Raw genomic sequence first — 22,575 nt, forward strand, 5'->3', positions numbered from 1 at the left:
GTGGAAAACTACTCTTCCAGTCTTCAAAATGAAGCGATACAGTTTCTTTTAAAAATACAAGAGCATCAATTATACTGAGCATTTGAGCTTATAATTTATGAACAATGAAGGGGAACACTTTAATATTCTTCTGTCCAAAAATCATACAAGATAACCTTTTTGGAATGAAGTAACCAAAATGACTTTAGGAGGGCCATTTATCTACCAGGCTTTTCCAACTTTGAGGTCCCCAGTGAGAGCCTAAATATGGTACTGAATAATGATACGCTGCTCTACTCACTGATCACATTATATATATATATATATATATATATATATATATATATATATATATATATATATATATATATATATATATATATATATATATATATATATATATATATATATATATATATATATATATATATATATATATATATACTGGACTATGAACTGAGATTTTCGCGGTTTTTCTTTAATGTTTTTTTTCTTAAATCTCACAGTAAGGATGTGATCTACATGCTAGATTTTACAGGGACCGGTTCTCAGATCGGCCAGTTACAACGCATAAGCAGAATCTTTTAAGGCTTGAAAACTGATGGCTCAAAATTCTCATAAATATTCGAGCATCCAAAAATTGTATTCTTCCATCAAAAATAAAAAATATGACAGTCAATTCCTAGCGAACAGACTGCAAAACTCACCTGCAGGGTCGAATCACGAAAAAAAAAGCGTCGGAAATAACTAGTTCACACTCCAGTAAACATATTTCCCTCATATATACAGAGAGAGAAGGGAGACCATCCAACCAAAGGAAGGCACAATCCGTCCAAACAACTTTTAAAAATCTTATTTAAAGGAGGCTTTTGGCAAATCTGATCATACAGAATAATAAGGAGATGAGTATGGAGACCATAAATTTTGAGTTTTGAGGCCACTCTCTTGCTTTTTTTATTGAAGTTGTCTTCAAACTCAAGAAATTTGAAATGATTGAATACTTGAAAAGTTCAACTTTTTTGTTTTTTTGGAAAACAAAAAAAATTGATCAAGTTATTACGACGAAAATAGTAGACAGTGGTCCAATGCATCTTGACTCAACTGGCAACAAAAGAAGGGGTGCTCCAAATTTTTTGAGTCAGTAAGGCTTAGATGAATCATTGTGAACTACCCATTCGAAATTTCTTTTAATTCGCAAAAAAAAAAAAGATTCTCATTTGGGGTACAAATTCTATCGATTAGTGAACAGAGCAACTAAAGGACTGTTTTCTGCAAACTGAGTTAAAAGCCAACAAGTTGAATCAAAACATTGCTTATTTTGGAATATTTCTCCTTTGCCTGATATTAACATGATTTAAACCATTTTTAATATTTAATTTTTTTGGTTGTTACACTTTTATATACTATATATATATATATATATATATATATATATATATATATATATATATTCTTGAGATGAGATTTTCCTTGCCAAGATTTTTTAGAGGGCAATATTTTGCGAGATTATGCTGAAGAACCCTATTTTAGCAACGTCAGCTTGCTGACGTACAACTAAAGAAAAAAGAGAATAGAATAAGATGCTAGTATTTTTTGAAAGAAAATAAGGTGCTATTTTGAAAAAAAAATAGGGCCTCATTTGGAGGCTTAGGGCCTCAACTTCTCTTGAAAATTTTTTAACAGAAAATAAGGTGCTATCTACAAGATATATATAATATAAGAACATAAACAAAAAAATATTGCAAAATAATTTTAGCATGTTAAGACAACTCTCATTCAAGAGGAATCTTAAGAATGAATAGGAGTCACACTACAAGGATGAAGGTCAATAACGACAAGATTTTTGTCCCCGCTACTTTCTAAGTATTGGCAGAGAGATAAATTTCGCATCGTTATTGTCATAAAGCTTGTCGTTATTGCTTCATGAATAACAACAAAATTGGCAGCATCGTGAATGCCTTGCCCCTGCACACATGTCATCGTTAAAGACATATCTATAACGATGACTTTATATATTGTTGTTAAAGATATGTTTTTATCAGTATTATTTGGCTATTAAATATTGCTGTTAGAACTCACTAACGGCAATATTTAACGATTGATAATCTCATCATTAAATATCAATAACGACAATATATAAATATCACCATTATAGAGTTTACTCTATAATGATGACCTGTCAAGCCCTTTTTAAAATTATCCCTATATATATAGCTCTGCAGATCTGTCAGACCACCTCCCTCCTCTCTTGAAGCCTCCTCCCTGCTCGGGCCCTAGTAACACCACTGGACCCCCGGTCTCCCTCCTCCCTATACTCAGGTGATGCCGCCAGACCCTCCTCCTCTCTCTCTCTCTCTCTCTCTCTCTCTCTCTCTCTCTCTCTCTCTCTCTCTCTCTCTCTCTATGTGATATTTGTTGAACCACCGACCTCCATCCTCCCTGCATGGGTGATGTTGTCAAACCACTGGACTCCTCCTCTCTCCTCTCTGTCTCTCTGTGATCTCTGTCGAACCGCGAGAGGCTTCCTCCCTGGTCGGGTGATGCCGCCCGACCACCAACCTCCCTCCTCTCTGCTAGGGTGATGCCACCAGACCCTCAACCTCCTTCCTCTCTCTCTATGATTTTTGTCAGACCGTGGGAGGCCTCCTCTCTGCTCGGGTGACGCTGTCAGACCACCGGCTTCTCTCATCTTTCATTCTCTCTCTACGATCTTTGTCGCACTGCGAGAGGCCTCCTCCCTGCTCGGGTGATGTTGTCGGACCACCGACCTCCCTCCTCCCTGCTCGGATGATGCCAGCAGACTTAACAAGTCCCCAGTAGGAAAGGGTTATTTGGTACTCATAAATTAAAACAAGTATGCAAAAGAATATTCTTACAACTCACACATGCAATTAACAATCATCAATTCAAAGATACATTCATCACAGTGCCCCTCACGATTTCCAATCATATACAATTGCATTTTTGTTTCATACATGAGCAGTTAAATATACATGAACATTTAAATATGCATAAGCAGTTAAGGATGCATGCACTTACCATTATTAAATGGGTGGCCATTTATGTATAAATGGCTTAATTGTCTTTAATTAAACTTTCTTTCTAAATGATGCATACCATGACTAACTAAATGCATAATCAATTTAAGTTCTCATTTTTTAGCTCTCTAGGTACGACACAATCATTAACCTTAATCAGGGTCATAATGCAGGTAATATATTCATACAATTTATGGCTTTAAACCTGATGGAACACCTTTCACCAGTCCTATGGGTGAGGGACAACCGTATCGAGAAAGCACTCCCAATACCATCACCCTGATGCATCAGTTTTTAATTCATGAGTTTCTAACTATCCACCCTGCGGTCTACTATGGAGTCTTTTCCTATGTTCTTGGCTGGAGAGGAACAACCTTCCGTGCTAAAAAATAATATTCATGAAGTCAATCGTATCGCTTATCCTCTCATTTTAAGCATCAATAGTTTAGTGGCACATAGTTAAACTTTTTAATTCATTAAGTCTATGCAATTCACAATATGAATCTAATTAAAGATTTAAGCCCCTTACGGGCTCATGGATGCACAATTTCAAATGCCAATCAATAGTCATGCACCATGCACATTTTTACATTTTAGATTTTAACATATGTTCATCAATAGGCATTGGTCATACACAATTAGATGTATCCATATACATTCTCATTCAATGTATATTTCATTCAATTTGATAGTAATTTGCAATAAAAGCCAACTTGTCTAAGGAGAACCTTATTCAATTTGTGCCCCTATTTGGGCACTCGAGACTTGTATAAAATCAGTGTTAGGATTATATTTACAGTTTCACAACATCCTTAGAAACAACACTTGAAAACTATTCATGCAGCGCATTCATTGTTGTTCTGGTTCAAGACTTGCTAGGCTCCCAAAGCTGATATATTGTTATAACTATCATAGTACAAAGCTCAATTCTCGATAAAATGTAGAAAATTTCATTAGCTTTTTTATGCCACAAACCGCTTATAACAATTCTTTCAAACGAGCAAGATATGATTGGTTTAGTGTTTGCCTATACTTTTTTGTTTTGATTGTTAGTGTTGTGTGTGCAATCACGGAACAAAGCCCAAAATTTCATAGATTATGTAAAATTTTGTTAGCTTTTCAATGCAACAAACCATTCGTAAAAACTTCTCTGGATGGGAGAGATACGAATGATTTACTGGATGGATGTCAGGCCAGTTATGCACAATAGTAGGTAAAGTGCATTCGAGTGAGCAGAATTATACAAACCGAAATGAGTTTTTTTCCAGTGTTTTTCACTAACATGTCATATATGATTAAAATAAATTCAACACTAACAGTACCAATTTTTTTTTACAAATGGACCACATTTCCATAGCCATTAAACTGGGAAAATGATTCATCATTCTGAAAACTATATCCTAAAACACTTTTCGGTTTTCAGAAAATGATCTTCTTTTCTTTTTCTTAATTTTTTTCTTTCTTATTTTTCTTAAGCATCCACTTATGTTCTTATGTATTATTATTTTTTTCTACTTAGCTAACTATAGGTTTATAGTTTAGTTTATGTTTTTTTATATGATATGCAAGTTATGCCAAGAAAAAGAGGGTCCATGTAGGCTGGACGTCCCCCCCTTTGTTTAGCTACTTTCTAAATTCCAAAAACAAGCTACCATAGCTTGCTTGTTTGGCAAGCAATTGACTTTTCCATTTTTTCTTATATATATATATATATATATATATATATATATATATATATATATATATATATATATATATATATATTCTTTTCTTCTTCCATACATACCATATTGCATATTTTTTCCTCTTTGTTTGTCAGCCCATCCTAGAGAACCTTCTACAATGGGACGCGGCCAACTTCCCCTTGGGAGGGGTTTTTCACTTTTGAAAACTTTAGACTTAGTTTCCCTTTGTTAGTTATTTAGAAAATTTTAAAATCTCTTGTTTTCCTTTTAAAACTTTAAGAATGACATTTTTAACTTCATATGCCACCTAGGATGAGGTGCCACATCCATAGGGGGCTGCCCCACCTATGGACCTCTACCAAATTATAAAGCTTGGTTAATTTGCAAATTTTTATTCTATAATAATTAATTTACTAATTAACCTTATTTGGTATTTTAGATTTTAAATACCTAAAACTAAAATTCAATTTTTTTGTGAAATAACATTACATGTATGCCAAATTATTCCAAATTTGTGTGGAACTCTTATAAATTTTAACTTGACATAATTATCTTAATTTTCTTCTCAAAAATGTCATTTCTACTGAAATTGGTTTTGAGTGCAATTTTCACTAGGGTCTTTTAATTTTTTTTTAAAATTCTTTCATTAAAATGTTGGGATTAAATCTAATTTATTTATTTCATATCTCTTATTATTTTTGTCGATTTATTATTTATGAGAATATCCATGAAAAAACATAGATATTACAATCTTGCTACGAGGCAAATAAATTTGTGAATCATATTGGCTTCGATTACGTAAAGATAGATACATGTGTGAATGACTGAAAGCTTTTCTAGGAGGAGCATAAGAAGAAAGAAATGTGTCCAAAGTGCAATGCTTCAAGATGAAAACCATATAAAGACAAAGGAATGAAAGTTTCTCAAAAGGTGTTACGATATTTTCTCGCAAAGCCGAGGTTGCAGTTCATGAAAATATAAGCAATATCAAATATGATGTGGTATAAGACCCGATGTTCAAGCGATGAAAATATACTAATTTATCCATCAGATTCTGCAGTGTGGAAGGAGTTTGACAGAGAACATATATCATTCACGATGGAACCTTACAATGTTCGTCATGACTTGGCAAGTGACGATTTCAATCTATTCAAAATATGAGCTTATCATACAACATGTAGCTTATAGTATTATTGTCGTATAATCTGCCTCCATGAATGTGTATGAAAGATCATTTCACACAACTTTTTCTACTCATCCCTAGATCAGAGGCACTGGAAAATGAAATAGTTGTTTACATACAGTCGTTAATAAAACATTTGCAAGAGTTATGAAATGAAGGCATTAGCACCTATGACGCACCAACTAAAAAGATATTTTATATATGAGCGACAATAATATAGACTATCAATGATTTAGCAACATATACCAACTTATCAAGGTGGTCTATGAAGGGAAAGCTTGCATGTCCAGTTTGCAACTTCGATACAAGGTCAGATAGCTTGAAGTTTGCCAAGAAAACGTGTTACACAACATGTCGTTGATTCTTATCAGAAGATCACCTATGACATCATCAAAAGAAGGGGTTTGATGGTAAAGTGGAGTTTAGAGGGACACCAAATTAATTATCTGGAGGTAAACTAGAGGTACAGTTAAGTAACATTATTATTGATTTCGAAAAAGTATTGGTTGGTTAAAAAAGAAAATGTGATGACAACAAACAATATCTAAATTAGACAAAAAAAAACATATTTTTTTTACTACCATATTGGTTATCACTGAAGCTAAGACACAACTTAGATATAATGTACATTGAGAAGAGCATATGTGATAATATCTTATATACGCTACTTGATGTGAAGGAAAAAATAAAAGACAACAAAAATACACCAGAAGATTTAAGACTCAGAAAGATGCATCGTCAGTTGCACTTAGACAGAAACGATGCAACACCGAATAAACCACATCCACAGTACATATTTTTTAGTATGCATAAGAAAGAGTTTCTTGATTGGTTGAAGGATGTGAAGTTTCTTGATGCCTACACATCTAACATTGGGCGATGCATAAACATAAACTGAAAGTGTTGTAGGATCGAGACAACGAGCACTAGAGGGGGGGTGAATAGTGCTTTTAAATATCGTCTTTGGAATTTTGAATGATTTTGAGATTCGCAAAGCAATCACATAAAGAACACAAAAATTTATCATGGTTCGGTCTTCGAGACCTACATTCAGTCCCCAAGCAAAACCTGCTTGAGATTTTCACTATCAACCTTGTGTAAACACAAGAACATACAGACCAAATCTGGTCCCACTTTCAGTAACAAACCTACTGAAAGCAAACAACTCCTTTAAACTAAGGAGTCCTTTCCTTTTATAAAAAAATGAAATAATCAACTTACAATCAACCTACGAGCCCTTCTTATGAATGCAAATGAAATGAAATAGACTTTTAAGGTTGTTGAAATACTCAACTCACGAATTCATTGTCTCTCAAAAGAATTTGAGCGAAAAACTAAAGTAAAAATATCAAGTGAGTGAGAAAACAAATACTTGAATGAATAGTAGTGAAAAGCAAAGAATTCGATCTTTGTAATTCAATGTAATTCGATATGATTCGATGTTTTTGAGTATGAAATGCACTCATATTTATAGTTAAAAGATTCTATACATTGAGGGTATGAAAGGGTGTCAAAACAGTTCATTTTAAACGATCAAAATGTTTGAAAAATGAAACGACACGCCTTTTAAAAGTTTCAGGAAAAATGGCAAAATTAGTGGACTGGAACAGTAGTTAGTTGACTGAAATCAAATATTAGCAGACTGACAGTTATCGTCGGTCGACTAATGTGTTTATCATAGTCGTTTAAAAATATGAAGTTTTGAAACTTAGTCGACTAAAGAAAAAGTTAGTCGACTGATAATATCATCAGTAGACTGTAAAATCTTTCAGACAACTGCTGCTAATTTTTTTTGAAAACACATGTTTTGTCCGATCGACTTATAAAACCTACAGTCGACTGCTGCTAAATTTTCTAGAAAACAGACATTCTGTTCGGTCGACTGATAAAACCTTCAGTCGACTAATTTTACAAAAATGACGTTTTTGCTTAAAAAATTTGGCGCGAGAAAGTTGGTCGACTGGTGAGTCTGTTGGTCGACTGATAAACATGAAAAATTAAGTAAAGAGCTTTTAAAAATGATTTTCATAAAGGGTTCTTTTAAAAAAGTTTTTCTAAAGACTTTTTAGGTGAAATGCAATCAAAATATGTACTCTAAGTAAGGTTCTTACAAGAATCTAAGACATTTAATGAATTTTACATTTGCACATTAGTCTTTATAAATTCTTCATCAAATTCTTCAATTCTTGTCATCTTTTTTTATTGCCTTAGCTGAAATACAGTTGATTCACTTGTTCATCATCAAAACCTTGTACTTGAAGTATCGTGTACGGCTTCATTGTCGTAATATAAACGATGGCAAATTTTTTAGAATAAAGAGTCATGATAGCCATGTCTTTTTTAAGCGCCTACTTCCTATTGCAATTCGTAGATATCTAAAGAAGACAATCGACATGTCTTTAATCCATCTAAGCGACATGTTTAGATGGTTATGAGAAAGGACGTTGAAAATAGATGCTTTAACGAAGATGAAGAAAAATATTTCAAGAATTTTAAACACTTTAGAGAATATATTTTCACGGGCATTTTTTACCATCATAGTGCTCCTAGCCATTCATCTACCACATAAAGTCGAACTTGCTGGACCAGTACAATATTGTTGGATGTATCCGATCAAGATTTTTTGGTATATTAAAGTGAACTGTGAGGAACAAAGCACAAGTAAAAGCTTTTATTGTTGAGGCATATATTTCAACAGAATGTGTGACCTTTGACTCAATGTATCTTAGTGGTATTGATACTAGATTTAACCATCGAGATCAACATGATAATAGACTGAGCACGACATGGACACCCAGTTTATTTGTATTCTCACATGACATTTACATGAAAGTTGAAGACGGTTTACTACTTGTACTTTCACATTTGAAACATGCGAGAGCTCATCAGCATGTACTCAGCAATTGAGTTAGATGTGAATTATATCTAAGGGAACACAGACAAATAATCCACAACTTATGCAACAATATTCAGGAAGGTACAATACAACATGACCAGGAGTTCTCAAGTTTATTTTTATAGAATCACAAGGATGCTTCTCCAAAATTATAAATTCTTGTAAGAGGACCTAAGAACGAATCACAGTCCTATCAAACTTGTGATGTGAGTGAAATCAGATTTCATATACAGTCTCACGGTGAAGATCGTAGTACTCTAAACAGTGGAGTAATGGTTACATGTGAAGGCAATCCAGGAGAGCTTGATGTAGACTATTACAGTATTTTAAAAGATATTATCAAATTTAAATATATAAGACAAAATTCAGTGTATATGTTTAGATGTGATTGGTTTGATAATAGGCACATATATAAGGACAAATACTTTATATGTGTCAAAATATCTTACTCAACATACCAGACGGATCTCTTTATTTTAGCCTCTCAAGTTATGCAAGTATTTTATATTAGAGATCCCACAAAGAGTAAAATGCATATAATGCAGAAAATAATACCAAGAAATATATACGAGATTCTACCATCTTTATCTAAACAAAATAAAAAATAGGACAATGATGTGTATTAGGAGAATGATTGCGGAGGGGTTGATTCATTACCCTCTACACCATCGACGACGATCCCACGCCGTTATACCAAGATGATTGATAAATATTCTGATGCATAATTTTGTGAAAGATAAATGTGCAATTAAAGCTAATATCATCACCACAACCAGAATGACTTTCGTGCATCAGAAGCAAATTAAGCAACGAAAGACTTCAGTAACTATCAAACTTGGTATGTCTTCGTACCTCCAGAGCTATCATACGAGAGCAACTTTCTTATTCACTAAGTTTTTTTTCATATATTATAGTGCTAAATATGTTTGATCTAATAGATTCTTAATTTGTTGTTTGCAGACTGAAATAGATGAATAGGAACTGATGGCGAGTGAGTTCTATAAAGTAGTGGATCATCTTTGTACCTCCAGAAGTATCATACGAGGGTAAGTATTTATTTTTTAAGTTTATTTTTTTTATTTTGTATAATGCTAAATATGTTTGATCTAATAAATTCTTAATTTATATATATATATATATATATAATTAAAGTTGATATCTTCTTGAATGTGAAAAGATATTTTGTTAATGTTATGTTTATGTTTTTTCAGATTCTTATGAAGTGCATGAAAAGGCAAAAGCATTATCGAGTCTTCAATCGTATTGTGATTAAAATATCTGTAAGTTATCAGATTGAATTCTTATACTACTATCATCATCAACATTGTCATAATTTTTTTTTGTAATTGTCAAATTGTACTCGTTCTTGAAGTCTGTTTATTGAAGGTTTGGAGAGGATGTAGGAGCGGAGATGGAGATGATATATTTTATATTTTGAAGTGTATATTTATATTTTAATGTATGTTTGAATTTGAATGTTTGATGGGGTTCGAAAGGATGAATGTTTGAGGAGGTTGGAGAAGTGTATGTTTATATTTGAATATATGTTTCAAGATGTATAAACACTAGTGTATGTTTATATTTGAATTGATGTTTGAAGTGTATGTTTATATTTAAATAAATGTATATTTGAGGGGGTTGAAGAGGATAAATCTTTGATGAGGTTGAAGAAGTGTATGTTTATATTTGAATATATGTTTCAGGATGTATAAACACTAGTATATGTTTATATATAAACATCAATTCAAATATATATTTGAATTAATGTTTCAAATATATATATATATATATATATATATATATATATTTAATGAATATATGTTTGAGGATGTTTAAGTGTATATTTGAATTGTATTTGCTATTTTGTTTAATATAAAAAAAATTAAAACTAATATAAAAAATTTATTTTTACAGGTTTAAGGCCTATGACGATGACACTCCTGCTGTTATCGGCCTTAACCCTATATCATCATTACAACCTATAATGGTGACTTACTTGTCGCCTTCATAGCCTATAACAGTGACTTCTCGTCGTTATCAACTATAACGGCGAGTTAATTCTCTCTGTTATAAGCTATAAAGGCAACACAAAAATGTCATTGCTATTGGTGTTCCCAGTTGTAGTGAGATTCTTCGCTGGTGTTGGGTCACACATTATCGATGACCTATAAATGTTATTATTATTACTCAACTGAGGCAAAAAATTGGCAATTGTTTTTTGTCGCCATTATAGATCTATAGTGGCCACAAATAGGGCAATAGCAGCGAGAAAAGTCACGGTTGTTAACCCTCATCCTTGTAGGGTCAGAAGACAAGATCCCATTATATCATGCTACCTGTTGTGTAAAGTTGTGATGCTTTTGGAGTAAATAAAGTGAAGGAGCTTTTAGAGAGAAAAGCTGGACAATTTTAAGGATTTTAAAAAAACAAAACTAAAATTTGGTGATAACAAAAAATACACTTAAGTTTTGAACATTGTTAAAAACACACCCAATCTTTTTCATGGTTAATAAAAAAACCCAGGGCTTGCTTCCATTAAAGTTGCCATTAAATGTGTGCTCTAATTACCAAAAGTTAGGTATGTGTTTTATTATTACCAAAAGTTTTTGAAATTTTCCTAAAAAGGTTATTGTTTAGAGGGTAAATCAGTAATTTTATCCCATTAATTCAACTTCACTTAATGATAACCCAAATTAAATGGACGAAAGTGTGCTTTTGATTAACGGGACATAAATTTAGGTGTGTTTTTAATTATATCAACAACTCGTGTGTGTTTATTTATTGCCAAAACATTAGACGAATTTGTGAAAATTTCACTTATTTTAACTGTGGCTGACGACAACTGCCATAGGATTTATTTTCGAAATACACCCTTTAGGTCAGGATATCAATTTTATTGTAATAACTCTTTAGTATATCATTAATCACACTTAAGAGAAGGGGAGTGAAAGGGACAGAGCTCAGGGTGTTCAGTGTCGGAGGCAACGTGTTATAATAGCTCAAAGAAGCAGTGTCATGATTCGATCCCTCATTATGATTATAAAGTATAAAAAGCAGCGGCATGAAATTTTCATAAATATTCAAGCTTCAAAAAATCATATTTATTCAGTGCTACCTAGGGGTGGCAATCCGGTCGGGTCGGCGGGTTGGTGGGTCAGCATACCTCAACACGAACCCGACCCGTTTATTAAACGGGTAACCCGACACGACAACCCGTTTAATAAACGGGTTGGCAGGCGGGTTGGCGGGTCTGGTTCGGGTAAACGGGTAAAAAACCTGCATGAGCTTCGCATTTAAGAGGCCCTCGCTCGTTGTAGGCGCCCTCGGCTGGGGACCAGTTCTCAATCGCGAAGATCTCGTCCTTGTACCACAAGAACAAGATTGTCTCCCCGTTCTGGATGATGACCCTCCTCTCTCCCTTGGGCAGTGCAGCAAGCGGAACCACCAGAATCCACTTCCGGCCATCACCGGCGATGGACGACTGCTTGTCGCCCTGCTATTTGGAGACGGACACATCCATTGCACAGGCAGGGCCGATCCCGCGTCTGCGCCATCCGGCGGAAGCCCGGCGAGGGCCTAAGGCCCCAAGGCGCTTCCCAGCCGGGAGCGATGCGGAGCGCGACCTGGGCCACGACGACTTAGGGTTTCTGGAGACGGAGGGAGGAGAGATCAGGAGAGGACGAGGCGGAGGCCATCGATGGACAGCCGAGATGAAGAGGAAGGAGGGAGAGGGAAGTGAATTCATAATATACGGGTTAAACGGGTTGGTGGGTTGGCATACCCCTAACACGAACCCGACCTGTTTAATAAACGGGTTAGGCGGGTCGACTCGTTTACGACACAAACCTGTTTAAGTCAAACCCGAACCCGGCTAAGAAGCGGGTTGGCGGGTCGTGTCAGAAATCGCCACCCCTAGTGCTACCCATAGATTACGTCAACAGATGGTTCACTAGTCTAGTCTATGCTTTATGATCTTAGGCCTTACCGGGACCATATGAGATTACATCAAGATAAGGGCAGTTGATTGCTAGAACATTCAACACCTTATGCCAATTAGAAACTACAGATCTTGATCCATTCATGGCTTCTTTTGGAGTGCAAGTATCATTTCTCAACATAGTCTAGGATCTCAGCTGAAGTAAAATGAAGAAATTCAAGGTCACCAGCTAACGCAAATGAATGACCAGCCCACACTAGTCATGGAGGAGAGTATCCGAGCTTGTTGGCTGTCCTAAACCAAGCCCCTCTGCACTCCAGCACAACATTCCTGGGCCAGCCCGTGCCATGTTTCACGAAGGCGCACCAAGTCATATTGTATATAACCGATTCATTGCTTATACTCGATCCCCACCACACATCTCACTTGATGGTCGATCCCCACCACACATCACTTGATGGAGATGCTCGTGGGCCCCACACTCACAGTTCTCAAGAGAGGTGATGTGGGGATTGAATACAAGTTATGACTGGTTATATACAACATGACCTGATCTGATCTCAGTTTCACCAATAATCTTTGCATGAACATTGGCCGCCTCTGAAGTGATGAAATCGGTTGCGGTCTCTGATGATGATTTCTCGGTTGAAAACCTTAGCAATGCTCTTGATAGCTGAATGGCAATCACAGCAGACCCTCAAGTTCTTCATAATATGAAGGGGCACATTTGCAGGTAGGCTTATGAGCCCAAAAGCAACAGCCATCTTCTCACTGTGATAGAAGAGGGAATCTTCCTTTTCCTCCTCATCAATGTCAAGCAGAACATCCGACGTGATTGGAACGTAACCGGTGAACATCAACTGCTTTGATATTTCACTGATCATTGCCTGGATTTGTTCAAACTGAGGGTGATTTTTGTTGCCGGCAATGAATTCATGAACTGCACCATGCACCATGATTGAGCTACAACCAGATGCCTTCTTTACCCCTGCCTTTTCCATCATCTCTCTAACTTTTGAAGCATCATACCATCTCCCCAGGCTTGCATATGTGTTGTATAAAATCACATAAACAGCATCCTTATGAGGCTCCAATACTAGTAGTTCTTTTGCTGCTTTCTCTGCTAAATCAACATCTTTGTGTACTCTGCAGGCAGCCAACAAGGAAACCCATATAATGGCATTAGGCTCCATTGGCATACTGTTTATTAGTTCTTCTGCCTCTTCCAGACAGCCAGCTCGGCCGAGAAGATCGACCATGCAGCCATAATGCTCAACTTTTGGTGTTATAAGATGAATATCTTTCATATGTTTAAAGTGCAACTGGCCCTCCTCAACAAGCCCTCCATGGCTGCAGGCACTCAAAACACCAATAAGTGTAATATCATTTGGCTTGATCCCTGATCTTTGCATCTCTGCAAAGTGGTCAAGTGCAGCCTTGGCTCTACCATGCATTGCAAAGCCTGAAATCATCGCCGTCCAAGCTAAAACATCCTTTTCATTCATGGAATCAAAGACGAACATAGCTTCATCTATCCTCCCACATTTGGCATACATGTCCAGCAGTGAAGTTCCTAAGAACACATCTGGTTCAATTAAACTTACTATGATGAATGAATGGATGATTCTACCAGCATCGAGGCCACCTATGTTTGCACAAGCAGAGAGTAAGCTAACCATTGTAAAACTGTCAGGTTTCAAATTTGCCAATCTCAACTCTGAGAACAATGTCCACGCTTCTTTGAATTGACCAGATTGAATGTAGCCCATTATCATTGAGTTGAAGGAGATGAGATCTCTAGTGGGCATCTCATTGAAAAGCAAGCGTGCAGCTCCTACCTCACCCTTTTTGCAATACCCATCTATGATGCAATTCCAAGCTACCAAGTTCTTCTGAGGCACCTCATCAAACGTTCTTCTTGCAGAGAACACATCCCCGCACTTCGAATACATATCAACTATGGCAACAGCCAGGTGGCTACTCGATCCAAATCCTTCTTTATAAGCAAACTGATGAACCCACTTTCCAAAGTCCAAATTTCTTGAACGCCCACACATGGACAACACTGACACAAGCATGATGCAATCTGGCTTAACACCCATTGACATCATCTCTCTAAAACAACATGAAGCTTCTGCTTCTCGATTGCTCTCAGAATACCCTGATATCATGGTGGTCCATGACACAACATTTCTCTCAGGCATTTTATCAAACAACTGCCGAGCGCGATCCACCAGACCAAGTTTGGCATACATACTCACCAATGAAGTCCAAGAAGCAACACTCTTCACACTCATCCGATCAAAAACTCCCCTAGCATCATCAACAAGCCCAAATGCTGAATACATGTGAATCAAAGAATCCCCAACAAAAGTATCTGATTCGAAGCCAAATCTAATAGCTTCACCATGCCCCTTCTTTCCAAATTGAGCATGCAAGGACTGAGAGCAAGCCTTGAACAAGAAACAAAATGTGTGTGAGTCAGGTAGAATGCCATTCATCCGCAACTCATGGTATAAATCAATGGAGGCATTAGGGTCTCCGTTCCTCGACGCACCTCTGATAATGGTATTCCATAGAAAGGTATTAGCATTTTGAATTTGCCTAAAGACAAGAAGCCCATAACCGTAATCCCCATGAACAGGGTCTACAAGGAACCCAAGAAGGTTGGCAAGTGAAGATGGGAGAAGGAGACCTTTTACAATCAACTGTGCATGGAATTGGGCACATTGCTTCAGGCTTATAAAGATAGGACAATGGGCAAGTGCGGATGCGTAGGAGGGCATTCATGGAGGAAAATGGGCACCAAATCTCCTTCGGGGATGGTTGGAAAGCTGTGTTTGCCTCTTCAAAAGCAAAGTGAAGTGGAGGGAACTAAGATGAACGGACCACTTGATGAATGCCAAAGGGGTCTCTGTAGACTCTAAAGTCTAGTGTGGGGCCGTTTCCAAATCACCTAGCAGTTCAGGGTTGGGCCACAGTAATGGCTATGAGCAGACAAACCGTGATATTGGTCTCCTTCTCAACAATGCTTACAAATCGCATATCAAATCTGTAACTGTACAACCTCGTTGGCAATTAAATCCTGTGACCTTTTTTTTACTATTACACGAAAAAGCTGCACTTGGGAACAGAGATCTGGCTGCATTTGTCTTAGTCTGCCTTACTTAAAACTTTGTCCCCTCTAAATCTACTGGGAGCCTCCACCTTCGGGGTGCCTGATCTAGTGTGGCTCACACCTTCGGGATGCCTGATACGGATTTAGTGTGGTTAATGGGTCTCACATATGAAACTCATACATTAGATTCAAGTAACGGATCTGAAATATGAATCTAAGTAATTAGATCTAATAATTCAAAGTTGTGGACTAAGAATCCAATGACCCACTTGAGTAGTGGGCCATTGAGATATGAACCACCAAAATAGTGGTAAGCCCACTTCACATTGGATTCTTAGTATGGTTGAAAATTCAATAAGTTGATTATAACTGGGTAACGACAAACCAGAGAAAGATAAGTATCTCAGCCCCTCCCTCGGTAGGAACAAATAGAGAACTCAATAATCACATCGAGAAATCCCTTTTAAAGTAGGCTGTTAATCTCAACCATATTCTCTTCTCCTCTATCTCGCCTTTCACTGCACACAACTCAATCCTAATTCCTACAGTGGTATAAGAGCCAAGTTGTGGCAGACCCTCCTTTATCGATTCGTCGATGGAGCAGGTGACTTTTGTTTAAGAGAGTATCAAAGACAGAAAGTGTTGTTATGTCTCTCTCTCTCTCTAAAGTGCAAAGGCTTACACCAGATGACTTTTGTTCATCCATGAAATCGGGTACCCAAAAAGCACCACCCATCAACGTACCCGCTTAAGCCCTTCACACAGGAGGAAGTGTCATGCTCTCATTTGCAACGCTGCCTCCAGCTCCCTTCGACTCTTCAAAGACTTCCTTGAGGGGCCTCCCTTTCGACTCGGGCACCAAAAACCTGAGCAAGTTGCAGACCGCCAATACAAACAACAAGTTCCTCATGTCGATTCTTGGCCAATACCCGTTGTCCACCTTCGTCGGGTCAGGGCTCTATGCAGCGTACAGGAACCCAAATGCCCCCATGATCACTCTGGCCTTCCCCACTGTCGTCGATATCCCATGGCACGCCAACCGCAGCCTTGCCAAAAATATCTCCTCTGACACCATGAATCTCATCGTGTTTCGCCCGAAGTTGGAGAAGAAGAACGTGAACATGTACAACACCATGAACATGATACGAGCCAGTGCACCTAGGGGACCACTAGTGCCAGCATGAATGTCGTCATGAATGCGAACCCCTTGAGTTGTATGTAGAACCACTTGATGCGATCAAAGAATGCCATTGTGAACCAGTAGCCCAAAATGGTGGAGCAAAGGGCGATAAGGGTCTGGGCTTAGGCGATCTTGTACACCTCCTCGATCACGCCCATCATCTTCGTCGTCAGAATCCATCCCAAGACCAAGAAGATGTCCTTTTGAAACATGCTCTGGTTGTAGAACGCCACGTCCAGTAGGAACCAAGTGGTTGTCGTCCCCAGGAGTCGTGGCCCGTACTGCCTGGCAAACTCTGAGCTGAACAACTCAAACCGGTTAGATTTGTCCAATACGATCTGATCAACCTCGATATTGACATTGATCACCTTGGACATATTGGTTGTGACACACTTTGCATCTCGTGCCACGAGCATCGTGAATCGGGACATCTTGGGCATTTGCATTTGCCAGTAGTAAGTGAGCATGACGGGAAGCGTGCTGAACATGAGGATGAGATGCCAAACATAGTCAGCCTGGGGAGGGACTGATCGAATCAGATCGGCTTCGAAGTTGGGCGAGTCGTATTGAGCCCAAAAGGTAGCTAAGATGATGATCACAACCATCCCGCCGACGAGGATGTCGAAGTCCTGCATGGCAAAGATGATCACGATGAAGGCACCTCTGGTTTTCTTGTTGGCATACTCCGATATGATAGTGGCGAAGAGGGGGTAATCGTTGTCGATGCTGAAGCAGAGCCATAAGAGGAAGAAACAAAGCATGGCTATCACAGCGATGGGGGACATTTCAAAGGAAAAGTTGGAGGCGACGGAGCAGAGGACCATGAGCACGAGGGTGAGGTAGTAGACATGCTTTTGGTTGAGCTTATCATCGATCCAGGTGAAGAAGAGTTGGCCAACGAGGGTGTTGCAGAAAGCAACGCCTTTGACGCCAGCGAAGATGTTCGGGGGGGGTCAAACTGTTAGAGTTGGGCTGGTGGTAGTAGATGCAGTCAAGGAGCTTGGTGACAAGGGAGATGAAGAAGAGGTCTTAGGTGTCGGTGAGGAATCCCATCCCAGCTATGACTATGGCGGTGAAATGGTATCACTGCATCTTCGCCACGTCTAGCGCGTTCAACAACTACGGATGCTCCCCTGCCATTGTTGTTGGCACAACCATCGATCTTCATCACTTGAGGATCGGAGATGGTGGAGCCTTTCCCACCGGTCGAATGTTGCCGAATCTCACGGTAAAGGCAACGACAAAGGTAATAGTGCCCCCTTCGATTCCTTTGTTATTCCCCTTTCATAAAAAGGAGAAAAGCCTCCCTTTTATGAAAGAGGGTGAAAAAAAAGGTTTGGAAGAATTGAGACCCCCTTGATTGTTTGGTTTAAACACTTTTTTAAGTGTTTTTACTTTTCTGTCCTCTCTCTTTTCTGATATTTTCAGTTGCATCTATTTTTTGTTTGATTACTAATATGCCCTTACACTTTTTGGGTTATTCCTCTTGTACCCTCTATTTTAGAAAACAAAGGCCTCTATTTCTAGAAAATTTGAGAAACGGGCTTGTTCTTTGGATATTATCCAAGAGAGGGTTGTTGTGTCCAGTTTTTCCAGAATAACCCTAGATTTTTGTAAAATTACAAAAAATCGCCTAGAGTTTTCTGTTTAATTCAAAAATTTATGGCTATTATGTTCTGGATTGTTGATTTTACCCAGAACTGTTTCTAACTTTTTTGATTTTACAGAAAAGTACTTTTGGTTAGCCAAATACCTCCCAAAACTTTATCCATACAGGTTTGGATGTAGATTTGATCAACTTCGTACATGTAGTTTCTTATAAACCTAGTTGGTCCAATAAATCTCTTTTGGACCCAGTTATAATCTGCTTTGGATCTCTACCCTCATATGGGAGAGGTTGTTTTTTACATGCATCTGACTTGAATCTTGAAAATTTGTATATTATTTTTTATATGCTTCAATATTTTGTTCATGTTTTGGATCATATTATATTTCTATCCAATATGTCTTTTTTCTTTATCCGTTTTTATATGGATCAATTATAATCAAACTAGGATTCATTAGATCTAAAGTTTGGGTAAAGATTGGATTTGATCGATATTAGATCAGATGTTTGGATTTAGAAAGGTGACACAAACCTTGGTTTGATAAAGTCAAATATTTTAGATATGGTCGAATTAGTATAGATCTGGATATATCAAAATGAGAATAAGATCAAATTGATTGAGTATAGATCCAATTAAATGAGTTTAGATTCAGACAATGCTATTGGATCGTATTGAACTTCAATAGATTAAAATAGATCCAGTTTGAAATTTTTTACTCAAAGCTTATAGTATGATATGTACCCAGTTATGGTTTGATGAATGAATAGTCTTTTATTAAATAAATCTAATATTGGATATAGATAGTATAATTCTCAGATACAGGGTATCCAGTTTTTGATGGATCCAGATAGGTATAATTACCATATATTGGATATAGATCTAGAATTGATCCAAGATTTATGATTGGATCTGGATAAGTGTTATGCCCAGATATGAGATATGGATCCATATATATATATATATATATATATATATCGTCAGATATATTGTATTGATCTAGATTTGATCCAAGTTTTATGTTGAATCTGAATAGTATCAGGCCAGATATTTGGATCTAATGATGACATATATTTTGTATGGGTCTTTGTTTGACCCGAATAGATCTAGAGAAGTAGAATGTTGGGTGTATAATGTGGATCTATTTGCATTTGAAACATATGGTTATGGATATAAATTTGAATTATGGTCAAATCTTGTGTGATCCATGATTTTATTTAAGCTTGTATGAAGATTCATTTTAATATGGATCATGTTGGACTTAATAGATAACATTTTAAGTCAGTTTTGGATATGGATTCATATAAATATAATTTGTTGAGTGAATCCAGTAATGGATCTGAACTTATATATTAACAAGCTTGTGGTTTGATTAAAGCCTTGAAATTGACTTTCATGTTTGGCATATCCAAATGGTAATGGGATAATTCTCATTGGATATGAATTTTGGTGAATATCCAAATTAGATTTGGATATAGAGTTTTATGCTTTACTTCATGCAAAAAAATCAACCTAGTCTGTGAATATCCTCATGATGGTAATATATCATGAAGGAAAGTTCAGCTAATGTATGTAAAACTTTATGATGTTATGGCTTAATGCAAATATTGCTTAAATGCAATGCATTGAAATAATGAGAGCTGAATTATAATTTTGCACATGCATGGATATTTATTTAAATATGATGATAAATAATCATCATAAATAATGTTCCCTATGGTATGCTTGTATAATGCATGAAGAGATATTTTGTTTTCATGCTTTAAAAAATTATGCATAAAATGCTACATGGTGTTGGTCAGTCATATTTAGGACTAGTTGGATATGGATATACTAATCTAAAATGATCAAATGATGATCAACATGTGATAATACAAGTGAAAAGCGACAGCATAAACTATGATAAAAGTTTTGAAAAATGAGAGTATTTGCTATGTTTTGGCAATTCATGGATTTATAAATTAATAAATTACATAGTACTCCACTAGTGTGTATGATTATAGTATGGTCATAGAAGAGCCACTAGAACCTTATAACTATGTGAGACCCACATTATGATGTATTCATTTTTTTTTAGATCTATGGGTTACATGACTTAGTATGTAATGAATGGTGAATACTTAAAATAAATTGTTGCATATTAAAGGTTATGATAAAATTTATGACATGATAAAAAAATAACTTAGCTTGTGAATGACCTCGTGATAGAGATATATCATGAAGAATAAATCCAACTACCGTATATAAAACCTCATGATGTCATATAGTTATGAGTGTAATACATAATGCACTATTTATGATAAAATATGGGTATTCACCCTATATGACTAAGTGGGAGATGTTGGATCCCGGTACGGATCTAGTGTGGCCAATGGGTCTCACATATGAAACTCATATGTTGAATCCAGGTAATGGATCTGAAACATAAATCTAGGTAATTAGATCCAATGGTCCAAAGTAGTAGAATAAGAATCAAATGACCTACTTGAATAGTGGGTCATTGAGATATGAACCACTAGGATAGTGGTGGGCTCACTTCACATTGGATTCCCAGCATGTTTGGGAATCCAATGAGTTGGTTATGGCTGGGTAACAACTACTCAGGGGAAGATAAGTATCCCAGCCCCTGCTTCTGCGGGAACAGACAAAGAACTCGATAATCACATCAAAGAATCCTTCCTGAAGCAGGCCATTAATCTCAATCCTATTCCCTTCTCCTCTATCTTGCCTTCACTACACACCTCGATCCTAATTTCTATAGTATCCACATGGGAATTGGAACTCGAGTTAATAGAAGACCTCCCTATCCTCGAGTCTGAGCCCCCTCGGGTCCTCAAATCCTATGACACTTGCAGATACTCATTTGACAAACAAGCGGGCAAAGTGCAAGCCAACCACTCACCATCAATATATATCAGCTCCTTGCTTATGTACTTGATATAGGCATACACTGAAAACATACATGCATAGAAAAGAATTGATCAATTTTGGGCTTATAAATTCTATAGAGAGAAAACCTTTTACCAAATAATTGAATTTAACAAGCGAAAATCATGAATAGTTACAAAACAAAGAATGGAGAAAGATTTCATTAGACATATGAAAATGAATGACACTTTCTCCGAAGATGAATACTTGGGTCTTATTCTGTTTGCCATTGGTATCTACTATGTTAGAACTTTCATGGTACCAACCAGCATCCCAATGGGCAGCGAAGCCAACATCAGCGCCACCACGAATCTGTTTCTACAAATGTTCTGGGTTTGTCACTCATTGTAAGGACAAGGTGCACTCGGTCTTGCTTATGGAATCATGTCCTCCTTCACGCCAGTGGTTAATGTTCGAGATGCCATTGTTCAACCTCTATGCATGAATAGACTGAAAAAAACATCATGCCCTATCATGCATCGGAAGAGAGTTTGTTGTGGTATTTGATGGAGAACCAAAAAATTGCAATTCATGTATGACAAGTCCAACAATGTCTGAAAGAAAGGCCATGCACTAGTCATACACCCAACAGTGTCTTCAGCCATCTTCACCTGAAAAGAGCTCAATTACACTAGTGATTAGCTCTGTTAGGTCATATACAACAAAGGAAAGAGGGATTAAAAAAACAAAAAAAATTGATATTGATTCAACAGAAGATGACTGTAATGCGGCAAACTTGATGTCCAATGTCCAATTTTGCAAGTTTTTATTTTTTAGGACTTTTTTACCTTTATCTCTCAATTTTTGTGTTACGTCGCAATGCTCTTCTGATTTCACTAAATCTCACTAAAAAAAACCACAGAAATCATGAATTTTACACTATATGATGCAAAAATAGCTACTTTATATCTCAATAAAATAAATTCGCATAATGAACACATGCATCTTTTTTATGCAAAATTCCTCCTCACTTCTTCCGCAACCCCATACATAATTATTAATTTCAAGACACTGCTTGTGAAAATCC

General features: G+C 36.8%; 1 protein-coding gene and 1 pseudogene across 1 annotated transcript; both read right to left on the minus strand.

Annotated features, from left to right (window-relative positions):
- Positions 1-2,606: 2,606 nt before the first annotated feature.
- On the minus strand, positions 2,607-16,746 carry LOC149827771 (pentatricopeptide repeat-containing protein At1g08070, chloroplastic-like). Its single transcript, XM_090018570.1, has 4 exons — positions 16,600-16,746; positions 13,372-15,426; positions 12,058-12,274; positions 2,607-2,758 (listed from the first exon to the last, which is right to left on the minus strand). The coding sequence occupies exons 1-4, from the start codon at positions 16,744-16,746 to the stop codon at positions 2,607-2,609; spliced, it is 2,571 nt and encodes an 856-aa protein (XP_089874696.1).
- A 48-nt stretch (positions 16,747-16,794) lies between these two features.
- On the minus strand, positions 16,795-22,153 carry LOC149827772 (putative inorganic phosphate transporter 1-7; annotated as a pseudogene).
- Positions 22,154-22,575: the final 422 nt, after the last annotated feature.

Source organism: Nuphar pumila, chromosome 10, assembly GCF_984573655.1.
Source record: "Nuphar pumila chromosome 10, dmNupPumi1.hap1.1, whole genome shotgun sequence".
In the NCBI taxonomy this organism is placed as follows: domain Eukaryota; kingdom Viridiplantae; phylum Streptophyta; class Magnoliopsida; order Nymphaeales; family Nymphaeaceae; genus Nuphar; species Nuphar pumila.

Bases quoted from the DNA above. Each gene is read 5' to 3' on its own strand.
- LOC149827771 (XM_090018570.1), bottom strand. From the start codon at position 16,746: ATGAGGAACTTGTTGTTTGTATTGGCGGTCTGCAACTTGCTCAGGTTT. The intron at 15,427-16,599 runs GTGTGAAGGGCT...TTCCATGCACAG, and splicing joins AGAGCATGACACTTCCTCCT to TTGATTGTAAAAGGTCTCCT. The intron at 12,275-13,371 runs GTTTTCAACCGA...TCCAAATAGCAG, and splicing joins CTATCAAGAGCATTGCTAAG to GGCGACAAGCAGTCGTCCAT.